The sequence below is a fragment of the Aythya marila genome, assembly GCF_965140915.1.
Source record: "Aythya marila genome assembly, chromosome: 3".
NCBI classification, from domain to species: Eukaryota; Metazoa; Chordata; class Aves; order Anseriformes; family Anatidae; genus Aythya; species Aythya marila.
The window spans coordinates 75,613,650-75,630,096 of NC_139044.1; the positions used below are offsets into that span (position 1 = coordinate 75,613,650).

The 16,447-nt window shown below is 44.6% G+C and overlaps 1 protein-coding gene across 1 annotated transcript in view; it reads right to left on the reverse strand.

Annotated features, from left to right (window-relative positions):
• Positions 1-11,186: 11,186 nt before the first annotated feature.
• The window catches only part of MCM9 (minichromosome maintenance 9 homologous recombination repair factor), a 44,863-nt gene continuing 39,602 nt past the window's right edge, over positions 11,187-16,447 (reverse strand). Inside the window, exons 11-12 of the mRNA XM_082757774.1 lie at positions 15,496-15,641; positions 11,187-13,300 (exon numbers count right to left, since the gene is read on the reverse strand). Coding sequence (XP_082613900.1) covers positions 11,749-13,300; positions 15,496-15,641 — 1,698 coding nt within the window. The 3' untranslated portion in view covers positions 11,187-11,748. The remainder of the gene's footprint in view (positions 13,301-15,495; positions 15,642-16,447) is intronic.

Below are 16,447 nucleotides of genomic sequence, written 5' to 3' on the forward strand. Positions count from 1 at the left end.
GATCACACACACTGTGACCACCCCAGAGGACCGACCATCTATGGGATCAGTCGCCCCTATAGTCAAGACAAAACAGTGGAAAAGGAAGTCAGCTCATTTAGTAAGGGAAGAAGCTCTTCCTAAGGAGGAGGGAGAAGAGGAAAAGGCAGGCAGCTCTAAAGCAGCGACATCACGGCACCATCAGGGAGGAGAGACCGAACTCATAGATGAATCAGAAACTACTCGGTCTCTATCCTTGAGTGAGTTGCAAGAAATATGAAAGGATTTCAGTCGTCATCCAGGTGAGCACATCCTCACCTGGCTGCTTCAATGCTGGGACACTGGGGCCAATACCTGACTGCTAGAAGGCAATGAAGCCAAGCAGCTGGGATCCCTCTCTAGAGAAAGGCTCATTGATAGAGTAATTGGAAGAGAGGCACAAGTTCTTAGCCTCCGCAGGCAACTCCTGGCAGCTGTGAAAGAAAGGTATCCCCATAAGGAAGATATTGTATACCAAGTAAGCAAGTGAACCACTATGGATAAAGGTCTCCAGCACCTGTGGGAATTAGCTGTGCTGGAGATGCTTTATAGCGATTTAAACAACGCCCAGACACCTAACGACCCTGATGAAGTCCAGTGCACAGCATCCATGTGGCAGAAGTTTGTACGGGCTGCACCCTCATCACATGCCAGCATGCTGGCAGCAGTGGATTGGGAGGAGGGGATGGGGCCAACTGTGGATACCGTGTCCAACCAGCTTCATAAATATGAAGAAAATCTCTCTGCCCCAGTACGGGCCTGCATTTCAGCCATGGAGAGACTGTCCCAATGGTTAGAAGAACACATAGCTTCCTCCTCACCTAGACGGAAGAGTCTTTCGGCCATCAAGCACCAACAGTCTCCGGCTCAAGCAAGGGAGAATCTGGGACGCACACCGCGGGGCACCTTGTGGTTTTATTTACGTGACCATGGGGAAGATATGAGGAAGTGGGACGGTGAACCGACCTCAGCCCTAGCTGCTCGGGTATGTGAGCTGCGGAAAGATGCAGCAGCAAGACGAGCGGCCCCTAGGAGGATTGCTGCCCCAGTTTCTGTTGGGCAGTCCCCCAGAGGCAGTAGAAGGGCCAGTATTACTCCTGACCCTGACAAAGAGACCTCTGCTTCACATTTGGAAGAATTAATTGGTAGATGCTCCAACCAGGACTAGTGGGGCCCTGCCTTTGGCCAGGTAGAGGAAAGGGACAACCCGATTTACTGGACTGTGTGGATTCGATGGCCTGGCACACCGGAACCGCAGAAATATAAAGCTGTAGTGGACACAGGCGCACAGTGTACCCTAATGCCGTCAGGCCCCCAAGGGGCAAAACTCTATCTCTGAAGTGAATCTAACTGGGAATGAGTGGCAAAAGCACCCCATCGTGATGGGATGCCCAGAGGCTCCATGCATCCTCGGCATAGACTACCTCAAGAGAGGGTACTTCGAGGATCCAAAAGGGTACCGGTGGGCTTTTGGCATAGCTGCCTTGAGCACAGAGATTAAGCAGCTGTCTACCCTGCCTGGTCTCTCACAAGACCCTTCTGCTGTAGGATTGCTGAGGATTGAAGAACAGCAAGTGCCAATTGCGACTACAACTGTGCACTGGCAGCAATATCACACCAACCGAGACTCCCTGATTCCCACCCATGAGTTAGTTCACCATCTGGAGAGCCAAGGAGTAACCAGCAAGACTCGCTCTCCCATTAATAGTCCCATACGGTCAGTGCAAAATTCTAATGGCGAGTGGAGGCTAACAGTGGACTATCGGGGCCTGAATGAAGTCACGCCACCACTGAGTGCTGCAGTGCTGGACATGCTGGAACATGGTATGAACCAGAGTCAAAGGCAGCCAAGTGGTACACCACAATCAATATCACTAATGCATTTTTCTCCATCCCTTTGGCAGCAGCATGCAGGCCACAGTTTGCTTTCACTTGGAGGGGCATTCAGTATACTTGGAATCGGCTGCCCCAGGGGTGGAAACACAGCCCTACCATTTGCCACGGACTGATCCAGTCTGCACTGGAACAGGGGAACGCTCCTGAACACCTGCAGCACATCGATGATATCATCGGATGGGGTAACACAGCAGAAGAAGTTTTTGAGAAAGGGAAGAAAATAATTCAAATTCTCCTGAAAGCTGGCTTTGCTATTAAACAGAATAAGGTCAAGGGACCCACACAGGAAATCCAGTTCTTGGGGGTAAAATGGCAGGATGAACGTTGCCACAGTCCGATGGATGTGATCAACAAAATAACAGTTATGTCTCCGCCAACTAGCAAAAAAGAAACACAAGCTTTCCTAGGCCTTGTGGGATTTTGGAGAATGCATGTGCCAGGCTATAGTCAGCTTGTGAGTCCTCTATATCGAGTGACTCGAAAAAGGAAAAGCAGTATGTGTTGAAAGAGGAACTCTTTCAAGTGGGGCCCCAAGCAACAACAGGCCTTTGAACAACTCAAACAAGAAATAGCTCATGCAGTAGCCCTTGGGCCTGTCCGTACCGGACCAGCTGTGCAAAACATCCCTTACACTGCAGCTGGGGAGCATGGGCTCACCTGGAGCCTCTGGCAGAAGACCCCAGGAGAAACTCGAGGCTGACCTCTGGGGTTCTGGAGCCAGGGCTATCGAGGATCAGAAGCCAATTACACCTCAACTGAAAAGGAAATATTAACAGCATATGAAGGGATTTGAGCTGCTTCAGAAGTTGTTGGTACAGAAGCACAACTTCTCTTGGCCCCACGGCTACCTGTGTTACATTGGATGTTCAAAGGGAAAATTCCCACTACACACCATGCAACCAATGCTACGTGGAGTAAGTGGGTAGCGTTAATTACACAGCGGGCTCGAATGGGGAAACCCAACCGCCCGGGAATCCTGGAAGAGATTAAGGACTGGCCGGAGCGCAGGGATTTCGGAGTGCTGACAGAAGATGTAACCCGTGCTGAAGAGGCACCTCCATACAATGAGTTGCTGGAAGACAGAAAGCAGTATGTGTTGTTCACTGACTGATCCTGCCGTGTGGTAGGGAGCCATTGGAAGTGGAAAGCTGCTGTGTGGAGTCCCACACGACAAGTTGTAGAGGCCATGTAAGGGGAAGGTGAGTCGAGTCAGTATGCAGAAGTGAAAGCTATACAACTGGCCCTAGAAATGGCTGAAAGAGAAAAATGGCCAGTACTGTATCTCTACACTGACTCATGGATGGTGGCAAATGCTCTGTGGGGGTGGCTGCGACAATGGAAACAGAACAACTGGCAGCACAGAGGTAAACCTATCTGGGCTGCTACCCTGTGGTGAGATATTACTGCACGGGTAGAAGACCTGGCTGTAAAGGTACATCATGTAGATGCCCACATGCCTAAGAATCGTGCCACTGAAGAACATCAGAACAACAAAGAAGAAGATTGAGCTTCGAAAATTGAAGTAGCTCAGGTGGACCTGGACTGGGGACGCAAGGGTGAGCTGTTTGTAGCTTGATGGGCCCATGAAACATCAGGACATCTAGGGAGGGATGCCACATACAGATGGGCTCGTGATTGAGGGGTGGACCTGACCATTGAGGCCATCACAGAGGTTACCCATCAGTGTGAGACCTGTGCTGCAATCAAACGAGCCATGAGGGTAAAGTCTCCCTGGAATAGGGGGAGATGGCTTGGATTTCGATATGGTGAGGCCTGGCACATCGGACCACTCCCACAAACCCGCCAGGGTAAATGTTACATACTCACCATGGTAGAAGCAACTACTGGGTGGCTGGAAACATATCCAGTAAACCATGCCACAGCCCAAAACACTTTGGGCCTGGCAAGACAAGTGCTGTGGCGACATGGTACACCAGAGAGAATTGGGTCCAACAATGGGAGTCACTTCCCAAACAATTTGGTCACTTCCTGGGCCAAGAGACATGGCATTGAGTGGGTGTATCACATCCCTTATCACCCACAGGCCTCTGGGAAGGTTGAGAGGTGCAATGGACTGTTAAAAACTATGCTGCGAGCATTGGGTGCTGGGACGTGGAAACATTGGGATATAAATCTACCAGAGGCCACTTGGCTAGTTAACAACAGGGGGTCTGAAAGCCGTCCTGGTCCTGCTGAAACAAAACCCCTACACACTGTGGGAGAAGCTAAAGTCCCTGTAGTGCATGTGGGGAAGTGGATGGGGAGGGTGGTGTGGGTTGCCCCTGCCATGGGGAAAGGCAAATCCACTCGTGGGATTGTCTTTGCCCAAGGACCAGGGTATACCTGGTGAGTAATGCAGAAAGATGGGGATATCAAGTGTGTGCCTCAAGGAGATTTAACACTGGGAGAAAATTAATCTGTCATCCAAGTTATGTGTTGTAGGAGGACACTGCAGAACCAATGACAGGTCAACTTCGCAAGGAACCGGGCAAGTGCAACAGTGATGTGAGCTAAGCTGGCGCTGGTGTCAAGAAAACCAACTTTGCCTGCCCTGAGTAACCACTTAGACAGATGAAGCTGAAACCATCAACAGTTTTTATGAACATTTTGGGGAAGGACCTATGGAATTAAAAGAAGTACAGACGTATAAATACTTTAGTGGACAGAGAACAATGGTGATGAGAGCATCTATATACGAAACTGTGTGGGACCCGAGTGTGACACAAATGTTACGGAATAAGGGGTGGAGGTTGTGTTGGGTCTGTCTGGGAGGGAGTCACCTTTCCCTGCAGCAGCCCACACAGTGCTGTGCTCTGCACTTGTAGCTGGAACAGCACTGATATCACTCCAGTGTTGTGTCCATTGCTGCGTAGTGCTGGCACAGCATCAGGACTCCTTCCAAGCCCCCAAGAGCCAGCAGGCTGGGGGTGGGCAAGTGATGGGGAGGGGACATTGCCAGGGCAGCTGACCTAAACCAACCAAAGGGATATTCCATAACACCTGATGTCACACTCAGCAATAAAAAGGGGAGCTCTCATGGGGGAGGGGGCTGTTCCTCCTGAACAACCACTACGCGTTTTGAGGCCCTGCTTCCCAGGACATGGCCGAACATCGCTTGTTGTTTCTTTTTCTTTTGTTTCTTTTTCTGCCCATTCCCTTTCCCTTTAATTAAACCTTTCTTATCTCAAACCTCGAGCTCTCTGTGTTGTATTTTCTCCCCCTTCCTCTTTGAGGAGAGGTGGAGTGAGAGAGTGGTTGTGGTGGAGCTCGGCTGCCCACCTGAGTAAAGCCACCACACTGCTTCATGACTACTGAGTTCAAATTAGGAAATGTTACTGATTTAAATGTCATTGCTCCAAAGGTTATCTCTTCCTGAGTTGCATTGCGGTAATATATTTTATTAGTACAATGATATTTACGATATCATGCAGTATGCGTATGGTCCATATTGCACAAATTATGGTGTGCAATTGTAATACCACGTGTTTGTTCAGAAGAATCAAATTTGGTAGACATATTTTCATAGTCTTGTCTAAAATGGCTGTGCTCTTTACTCAGTGAAGGACAATGTTATCCCTTGGAACTATTAACATTCTTCTGCCTAACAGGAAGGAAAGTATTGATAAGCCAGGGAATATCAGATACCTAAGGGAGATGACATAATTAGCGTGCATTATTAATGAAGCTATTGCCTCATTCACATGAAATACTGAGCACTTAATACTCTGTTTACCTCATTCCCCCATCAATAAATACATTCCCTCTAGAATGTGATGTTATGCGTCTTCACTTGGGAGATCTGTTCACATCCAATCCATTAATTAGAAGTTTTAGTGCTGCTTATACTGACTTTGCTTTGCCTTTGGCTTTAGCTCACTTAGTGTTCTAATTGTGGTACACGACTGATTATGATATTTAACACATGAATGTACATATTTGATGAGAATTGTGATGTTCAAACAACTGTCCTGAGAACAACATGAGCAACAAGCAAACTGAACCATACAGTTTTTTTTTTTGTTTTTTTTTTTTTGTTTTGTTTGTTTTTTCCCTGCTTACTAGTTATTTAGAACTAAAAACAGCACACAAACTGGAATAAGACTAGCTGCCAGCACAAGAATGTGTTAGCAGAGTAGTTGATACACACCGCACATGTTATCTTTTTCAGTTTGTCTCCTGCCACATTTTTTGTGTCATGTCTGATGTTTTCATACTGCTGGGAAGGATCTCAAGGCTGGTTTTGTAAGATGTTTACATGTCAAGTGATTCTTATTATATTACAGGTTGTTTTACAAGCTTAGGAACTGAGTATCAGCCCCAGAAGTGCTCTAAATAACATGGGTAATGCTCCCAGGGGAGTATTAAGGAGGACCCCACTGGCAGTGCAGGACCAGGCAATGACAGCAGCCCTGAGCTGCAGAGAAGGAAGGCAACAAGGACCTGAAAGGAAGGGGATGAGGCAAGGAGGAGGCTACATCAGTGGCAAGTAGTCAAGGCGAGGGTGAGGAACCAGTGGCAGCAACCACGGGCTGTACCTGCTAGAGCATCACCAACCAGCTCCAGCAACACCAGACTACGAGAAGGTCACGAACCACAGCCTTGTGGTGTGAGACCCTGAGCGGTTACAAATGCCCACGCATCCTGCTGTCTGTAGGGAGAATTCCAGGTAACCCTGAGGGATTGGATCTGATTATTAAATGCAATTTAATAGCGTAACAGTTTAAGATAAAGAAGGTAAAAATCATTTTAAGGAAATCGGATTGAAAAACAACTGCTTTCTCTCATACTGCAGGAGACAGACCATTGGAGAGATCCGTAACACAGCCAGGGATGTTTGTAAGAACAGAGCATAATTACTCACAGCTCTCCCTTCCCAAGTACTGACAAACAGGGGGTGATTCAGGCACCAAGCAGAGCCACCTGATGGCAGTCCAGAACATCCTGGCTCGGCTCCAGCTCCAGAGGGTCGGGGTCCCACCTGAGTCCTGTTTTGTGTTAGTCAAGGCCGTGCCCACATCACCTGTCTCACCTGGCACTGAGTTCCCATGTGCAGGTAACAAAGTGCCTTCCCCAGCACCGGTGCCGTGCAGGAGGATCACGAGAGCTAGAGTGAAGCAAGGTTTTTTCTTTTTTTTCATCACAAAAGTAGAATTAAATAACATAAAAATACAATTAAATTGCTGAGCTTGTCATTTTTTTCCTCCTGTTGACTTGCCAGTATGTCTGCGTGGGCCACACAGGAGAATGCTATTTACGGGACAGCTGCCAGTAAAAACGTGATCCTGCCCCGTGCTAACGTGATGCAATCTGGTTTCAGCTGAGGCAGTGGAGTCTGGCCACCGAGTATCTACCACCAGCACTTCATGCTGCTCACAAGCAAGGACCTGATCAACGTGCTGCTGGAATCTGTGACTTGTAAGGCTTTGTTCTGCTGGGTTTTATGACAGCAACATCTATTCACATTTAATGCATCACACTCACAAAGATAAACACTAATAATTGGTTTAATACGTATCAGTACGTAGTCACTCTGAGAAGACCAACTGGTTGTGTTTTTAAAGGCTTGGATCATATACTGAGAGAGGCAAGTGTTAAAACGTGAAGGAGATAAGGGCTCTGTGCCTCTCCAGGAAGGCAGGTGACGAGACGTGACTCATCTGCCCACCGACTGCACAACATGCTCAGAGGAAATTCATCTTTAGTTCAGCCCAGCAGACTGTCACTGCTGTAAAGGATTAAATCCTCCCATCACAGGCCTATCGTAGCTCAAAAGCATTAAAACATATGATAGTGGGGGAATTTGGTTTAAAAAGGGAAGGGAAAGGAGTTAGAAATGTGCCCTGCCAAGGCAACGATAAATATGTTCTGTAGCAATGGCAACAGTGAGGGAGAGCGTAAATCCACAGCAGGTACCATTTTCTTATTACTACGTGTTTCTCATTTACCGTCAGTGCTCAGAGTTCATGCCATGAGTCAGAAGCACTACCAGAATTTCAGAAACAACAGTAGTATTTCAGCCAGCCTGGTAGAGAAAGATCTCAGCAGTACCTGCTCTTCCAAATTTATTCATTGTTTACTTACCCAACACTAGGGTGTCCTCTTGGCAGACAGTTTGAATGGACATCAGGGTGTTTTTCCTGCTAAGACAGAAAAGGTGGCCTTTTCTCCAAGCTGACTGGAACGTCCCTGTGCCTCCTCCTTGCTTCAGACTGGAAAACAGAGCTGCCAAAGTAGTGTTGCAGGGTGACCTCAGAGCGACTGGTGTTTGTACTTTCCTTTCTTAATTCCTCTTGGCTTGCTTTCCCAGTTTCTCACATCATATTGAGGGAGAAGCAGATCCTCAAAACGCCCTGCTCAAGAAGCATAGTTCCATTTCATAAAGTAACACACTGACTACTTCTAATGAGGGGAACCTGAAGAGACAACAATCTTTTTACTGATTTACTCTTTAAAGCATTATCCCTCAGAAGCAATTAGCCATTAATGTACTGTAGAGAATGACAGGATTCAGTTTGCCTCAATTCTGCAGCATGTGTTTGGATTTAGATACCTAGAGCTTATCTCAATGGCAGGCAGCAACCCAGCCATCGGCTTTGTCTCATTGACACGGAGCATCTTAGGTGCCAGCATTCACTGCCACTCCTTGAAGGGACCATCTCACAGCTAAGGACACGGGAGAGCTGAAGACAGGGGAGCAGGACTGCAGTTACATGCCACCTCCCACGTCTCCTTGATTTAAGCCTCAGCTGTGAGTACTCAGGACATCTGCAAGGCAGGCCTTACAAACGGCACCATTAAAGAATGAACGCACAGAGTTTGCACCCACTAGTGAAAAAAACCTTGACTTAAGCGGGCTAATTTGCCCACATTTAGCAGGAGCTGAGATGCCAAGGAATTTCTTTATCCTTCCTGGTTTTGTCCTCTAGTAAGTATCAGAGGCCCTTTCTAGCCACACTCTCTCTTGTTGGCAGAGTTTCAGTGAGCCTGCTGAAGAGCTCAGACATTTGGCCTCCTCCAAAATCAAACACCTCCATGCACACGCCTTGCTTGGCTGAACGTCTCTAAGGTGTTTCCCGAAGCCTGGCAGCGTGCTGAGCGGGCTGAGCCCACCAGGCACCAGGCACATCTGCCAGCCTGTCCGAAGGGATCTAGCCAGCAGGCTGCCAGCTGTTCGTGGCTCTGCTCATTGTGCTTTAAACGACGTAATCTGAAGTTTCCAATTCAAAAAAGATTAATGAAAAAAAGGATTTAGCAGCATTTTATCAGCCAGACTGCTGAACTGGACCACAAGTGTGATTAGTGACTGGAAAAACTGACGTACACCACCTCGCTATTCCAGGCTGGGTCCCACTGAATTAGAGGAAACATTTGTCATCTGTGAAAAATAAACCTGGTTTATCTTCTGGTTAATCAATTGCAACGATCTGTGCAGAGATTTGGGGATACCAAGGAGATCTGGATGCCCAGTTCTCACAGTTGTTGCTAACTGGGCATTCCCTGGCTTCGCAAGACTGCGTTTCACTGGTGCGGAAGGTATCTGCCTGCAGCACAAGGCATTTCAGCATCCCTGAAACACAGCTGCTCGCATGCACTGTGGAGTTTCCCTGGCCCTCAGGCAGACCATACAGTGCAACGACTTTGAGACAAGAAGAAAATAAAGAACACAACGTAAGAATAAGAAGAAAATTTAAAGCTTGACTTTTAGCTCAGTTTTGTGCCACTGTGACTAATTTTTTTTTTTTTTTTCCACCAGAGTTCTTATTTCCACTGGACAGAGAGAAGAAAGTCAACCAGCCTCCCACAGAAGTATGTTTAGATCTTGCAGTTCTTGAGAGCAGCTGGTCATCTAATTTTACACAGCAAAGTACATTAGATGAGGTCCTAGCTACTGATTTATAGGAAAGTGATGAGTAAAACCTGCATGAATGGATTAAATTTCTTTCTTTCTTTCTTTTTTTTTAATTGTTTTGCATGACTGAAAAATAAAACTTGTGGTGCTTGACTATTGCAATCCAGTAGCTATGTTCTGGCTTTGCACTGGCCAGCTGTTAATGTCCACCACATGGAAATGAGACCACCATGCAAAGGCCTGATGCATCTGCAGTGGTGATGAAAACCTGTGCCTTTAGCTGGCCTCTGAAAATTCAAGTAAGACCATCATTAATGTCAATAGCTCCGGGATTCTTGACCCTGGATTCTTGATCAAGCTGCAGTGTAGACACAGCATCCTGTCGGAAACATTTGGTTTTCAAGGGCAGGAGTATCATGAGTGCAGGCCACCCTCACCCTGGAGTCTGTGTGACCTGTGGTCTCTGTGAGAAGCAACAGGACTGGGGGGCTCTGTGCTCTGGGAGAGAGGTGGGTGAAGTCCACTTCTCTTGATTGATGTCGCATTTGTGTTGGAGGAGCCACTTACTACGCAATCACCCTGGGCAATATTGTCTCTGTCCTTTTCCTGAGCTCTTAAGAGAAAACCGACTACGACAATTCCTGTTCTCACGACTTCCCTGTACCCCACTGAAGTACCTTGGGCCTTATCACCCCCTCCTTTCCAGAAACTTTACAATGTTTTAACTCACCTGGTTTCAGGGAGCTCCTTCTAATTTTAAACAAATCAAGAGGGAATGAGACCTTCTTTGTGCCAGCAAGCCTCTCTAAGGATTTACTGTGCCATAAGCAACCATTCTGTTCCCTGTTTACCTTGCAGGTAATAACAAGAATATTCTGCGGAGAATTCAAGCATGAAAGAATCGTACCAGACAAGTCACTGAAGGAAGTCTAAGGCTTACCTTTCTCTGTAAGCATGTAATGCGTTAAGAGATTAATTTCCCATTAGACAAATGAATGGCATAGGACACAGCATGCCACCATGCGTATCAGATGTAGTAAGACACTAATCATAATTAAAATAGTCAACTAAACAGTATCTGAGGTAGAATCAAGCCACACTAGGGTAGCTGCTCACTGTGCAGTTACGTTTGCGGTGTAGCTTTTATGCCAGGGCTTCAGGCCTGCCTTGAAGTTACCCTGGTTACTGAGGATTCCCAGTCACCTAGAATTTCTTCTGTATGTTTATTACAGAGATGGGTTTTGATAAAATGAGCCAGAATACAGACACAGATACCTCAACCAGTGTATTTAAAACTGAAAAAAAAAAAAAAGAGAAAAAAAAAAGAAAAAAAGAAAAAAAGAAAAAAAAAAACACACAAATGAGAAACAGAAAGCCCTAGATACATGTCTTCAGCATCAGCTGTGTGGCAAGGAGTGCAGTAACCAGACATGTAGCAAAATTGTCATGATACTGATAATATGGGAATACTCACCAGAGCATGATGAGAACTTACAACATTGCTACTGCACTGAAAACAAACCTTACAGATAGATAAACAAAACATAATAGCATAGCTTCAGCATCATCATTTTTCTAAAGTGGCATGGTCATTTATAAGGACAATCTGGATCACATACATAGTTCCAATTGTTACACAAAATAAAGGACAACAGTCAATTAAACCTGCTCCTCTGCAGGTGTTGCTGTACTCTGTTTACATGAACATAACCGTGTGAGTCTTCAGGTTAATCAGAAAAATCAACTGACATAAGCAGTCTTGGGAAGTTTAGAAAAACCGAAAGTAACATCAGGCCTGCAGTATATGCAGCCTTCAGCTGGGGTGAAGTATGCAGCCCGTAAAGGACGTGTGTTTATTGGTACCCACAGAGGTCCAGAACGATTATTTTTAAATGCTTTGTAAACTACAGATGCTGTTGATATGATTGATAGAAGGATGGAGAGTCAGAACAGCCACATCTTAAGAAACTTGGAGGATATCCACGTTACAAGCTTGGATTTTTCCTAACCTCTTCATCCCAATCAAAATCTAACGCAGCATCATCCAGCTCTGCTATCGAGAAGAGGGATTTCTGGGTGACAACACGTGCTTTACCAGCATTTCCCAGTGCAAAGCTCTTCCTTTTGCTCGGATTGCTCACGTGCACCTGCAGCAACGGGCTGTGACTTTCCTTGTTGCTAGCACCATTCTTAACAGTAGGTGGAGTTTCTGATTTTGAGTCAGGACGTGATGCAAAGCAGAACCTGGACAGTTTTTCTAACGTGCCTGAGCACACCCTCTCTGTGCTTGGGCCACCAAGCTTTTCCCCTCCCTCCCTTCCCTTTTCAGTGGGTGGAGATAACACAGCACTGAAGCTGACATCAGGACGTACCGCTGCATTTCCTCCGACCTCTTTCTCTAAGGCCTGACTCTGCTGCTCTCCACTCCCCTTATTATCGACTGGTTGCTTTTCCATACTCTTTCTTCCTAAGCGGCTCAATGTCATCTTGCGTTTCTCAGGGGGGCAGCATTCTTCTGGCTGCTGCTCTCCAGGCTTAGTAATATTTTCACTCTGAAAAAGAGAAAATTCTGCATTTTTCTTCTCGGAAGAATGATCAAGTTTTGTCCTTGGTCTGAAAGAGAATTTAGCTAGTTTAGCTGCTGGAGGACTTTCAGTGTCAATGATTTCTGGCTCATGGGAGCTTACTACCTTTGCTTCCTTCTCTACTTGATCTTTACTTCGTTTCCTTATGGAAATTGTTGCATTTTTGGCTGCTGCAGATGCACTGCTCTTTTCCTCCCCTAACACGGAGTCTGTATCACTTGAAAGATCTAGCAGGCCAGATGCAGGTAACGCTGGGGGAAGGGCCTTTGCCTCAGGATCTTGTGTGCTCGTGAAGAATCCGTGTGATCTCTCTGTGTGCAGTCTCTGCCACCTTTTAGAAACCCGCTGTGTAATAACTGAATCCTGCACATCAGCACTTGGTGATGCTGGGTCTTGAGTATTTGCTCCTGAAGAAAAACATTCCTGTTCTTCGGTCCTTTTCCTGATTATCTTGGAAGCTTTGTCCTGTCCCAAAGGAGCATGTAGATTCACAGTTGCTTGTGATTCTCTCGCTCCATTTCCCTTCCTTAGGATTGAAGAACCTCCTCCTTCTGAGCAGGAGGTATTGCACGAGGCTTTTGAAGCCAATTTATCTGGGATTATCTTGGGCAGTGGAGACTTTTTCTGAAAAGTTTCTTCAGCATCAGTGTTGCTGTCTTCCAGGCTGTCAAACCATGCCAGGCTGCCATCAGCTCTTTTACTGTGTTTAGTCAAGTGGTTTGTACCTTTGTTATTATCAGGTGCTGGGTTGCCTGAGGGTTCTAGATGTATTTCCCCTTCACCATTGCCTTTGGGTAAAGAGGGCTGCGGCTTGGAGTTACTCATTTGTTGATTTGAAGGCTCTGACTGAGACATTTGCTTTGACTCAAATGTATCCTTGTCCAAGCATCCTGTAGGAGTACCAAAACTTGTTTCTTCAGGTTGCAGCTGGGAAGAGTTTTCTTTTTGTAATCTATGGAATGAAAAAGATTAAGAAGTAGTCAGGTTTTTTTTTGTTTGTTTGTTTGTTTTTTGTTTTTTTTTTTTTTCCTTAATGATGCTTAGTATGTACGAATGATGAAGAACTACAAAGGATTTGGGTTAAGTAACTGGATTAAGTTCTACATATAGCTTCAGAAACTGGTGCTGTATTTTGATCTCAGCAACTTCTACATTAAGTGACAGAATTTAGTGTCTCCAACAGATGATAAGCAGATGGACAGAGAAAGCAACTACATAAACTTAATTTCCTTGAGAAGTAACACTAAATCAATACAGGTCTGCACAGCGAATTGCCATTGCTAGAGTTCCTTACGGATTACAAATTCTGTAAGCACATCTTCTAGAAGAAGAACCTCAACCAGATTTTACCCTGAGAAAGGCAAAGCCTCAAATGAGTTACCAGAGTGGAAAACCCAGGTGTTACTTTGAGTAGTGGTTGCTCGTGGCTTTCTCTCACAATCACTATGGAGCCAACGTGTCAAAAACTCTGGGATAGACCGAAAGCATCTCAGATCACCTTAAAAGCTGAATTATCACTGTCTGCAGCTGTATTCTCAGGGTTCTCCAGCACAACGGAGGTACTAGAAGGAGGGTTCCCTCCAATTTCAGCATAGCTGATATTCTACCATACCTAACCATACAATCTCCAAGGGAGACAGCACGCTTCTGTGTTTGCTAAATAGTGACTGTAACCATGAGTAACTGCACCAACGTAGCTGCAATGATTCCTATGCGTTACAAACTGTTCCTCTACTATATGAGAGAGCACGCTATGTTGACAGATATCTTTTAAAGCCTTCTTCCTCATTATTTACTAATAATCTTATTCTGATAGAACACACACAATTTTCCTGGAGAGTAACAGAAATGCTCTGATTCATCAAGATGGGCTGCAAGATGAATGCTTGTTTTATCAAAATGCAGTCTGAGGGGAATGCATGAGACAAGTCTTCTAACACAGAAAAGGACATTCATTTAGTATTTAAAGAGGACATTCATTAAGTGTTCTCTCAGCTGTTTAAAGGGAAGAAGAAATCAGCTCAATTTGCAGAATAGGGGATTCAGTGGGATGTGGAGGAAACCTTCATGAGTATGAGGATGGAGCAATAATGGGACAGGCAACCCAATGGGAATGGGAAATCCCTTTCACTGGGCGGCCTTAGGAGCAGATAACACAAGCCCCTGCCAGGAAGGCCACACAGACCTGATCCCATTTTTGTGTTTGATCTCCCACCCCACACTGTATTTCTATCACCCTTTGTGAACACTTCTGTTTTCTAAAAGTAGTTTTTGCCTGCCTGTTGGAGATACCCCACTTTCATCTGCTTTTATTGCTTTAGTGCTTATTTAGGATGTCCTAACTATAAATTGCAAAACAAAGTCTAAAAAATGCTTGAAGGAAAAAGTGTATTTTCCCAGCTGTTCTTATTCCTTTAGCTTCAATAACATTAATCTTTTATCTTCCTTTAACAATAGGACAGTACAAGTTTCTTTAAAGCCTGATCTCATTTCAGGAAACAAATGTGGTGTTTTGTTTGTTTGTTTGTTTGCATTTCATTTCCTGCCAATCCTAGTGTTCTCCTCTCAGCCACAGGAAGTTAGAAGTTTTCTATTAATAACAGCAAATAGACTTCCACATAGTATTGTAGCGAGCCGAAAATTGGAGAAAAGATAGTGAAAATTCCAGTGTGTAAAAACAAAAATCACCCAAAAGAACAGAACTTTGATTCAGGATTGCATTTTCCATTAAAAGAAAGGCAAGAATCATGACAAGCCCAACACAAAGGAAGTCTTAAAAATATGAAGCAAACATGCTGTATTTTACCAAGCAAGTAACAAAAAGTTATATAAAATTATTTGTTCAGCTAAAAAATCTTGCATTTTCACCCTAATAAGTTCAGCAGAAATATACCTGAGTATAAATTTGAGATTTATGTTGGGATCTGATTAAACTGTTAAAACTCTTTGAACATTCCATAACCCAGAGAGAGAAAGGATCTTGTGATGATAAAGTACTCCTTTAAACCAATCTCCTTGCTTATTTGTGTCCTCTAAAGAACAAGTCCTTTCCCAATGTCAGATTCTATTTTTAGACACTCTCCAGGTATTATTGTCAATCAATTCTTTTTCTCTATTGAATTATTTTGTTACTCTGCATATTCTAACCTGTCAAGTCTTTGCAGCTCCTTGTGCAGAAGATCCTGCAGCTCCAGCCGCTCCAGGATGAGTTCACACTGTGCTCGGTACTGCGCCATTGGGTTCTCTGGGAAGGAGGTGTGCAAGGCATTGATGGCTCCAAGAAGTGCACCCCCCTGGATCACCAGAAGAGATTAAAAAAAAAAAAAAAAGAAATTATCTTTTTTATTCAGTATCAGATTTAAGCAGTAGAGAGCATTTAATACAAAGTACTCCCTCTGATATTTTAAAGCTTCAGTTAACAAATATTTACTGAGTAACTCCATTTGCACAAGTAATCCTGTTAGGTCTGCGCACACAGGCAAGGCTGCTTACACACATAGAGCTATTTTATGATCAACCCTGCCACTTACTCTTACTGGGTGTTGATTTTATTTGATTTATACAAAAATAGAAAGTCTAAGGCTTGAGAACATCATTATTATAAATGGACATTAGGAATAAAAAGTAGTCTTCCAAATGCCTTGTAAAAATTCTACCCATGATATTACCTATTCTATTATAATGGAAGATATTTTGACTGCTTTTTTAAAAAATTATTATTAGCTTTTCCTACTTATTTAAAAGGAAAGATACGGGTGTTAAGGCTGGTCAACATGGCAGAAATCAAACTCCAAAATTTTTCCGAATAGATCTTTAAGGGTAACTGATGATTCAGGAATGATTCCAGAAAAAAAGTGTTTTTAATCTGGAACATTTTAGCTGTGCTTTGTAAGAAATGAAGTAGTGTCTATTTGGAACAGAATATCTGCATGATATTCTTGTTCCACACCAAATATTCCATTACAACTCTTTAAAACCAAACCACACCAAACCATAACAACCCACTATTTTGCCACAGATTAGCTGTCATTTACAACTCCTAACTAATCTATAAAGCTCAATACAACTAATGAATGATATGCTTATCAAGCACCACAAG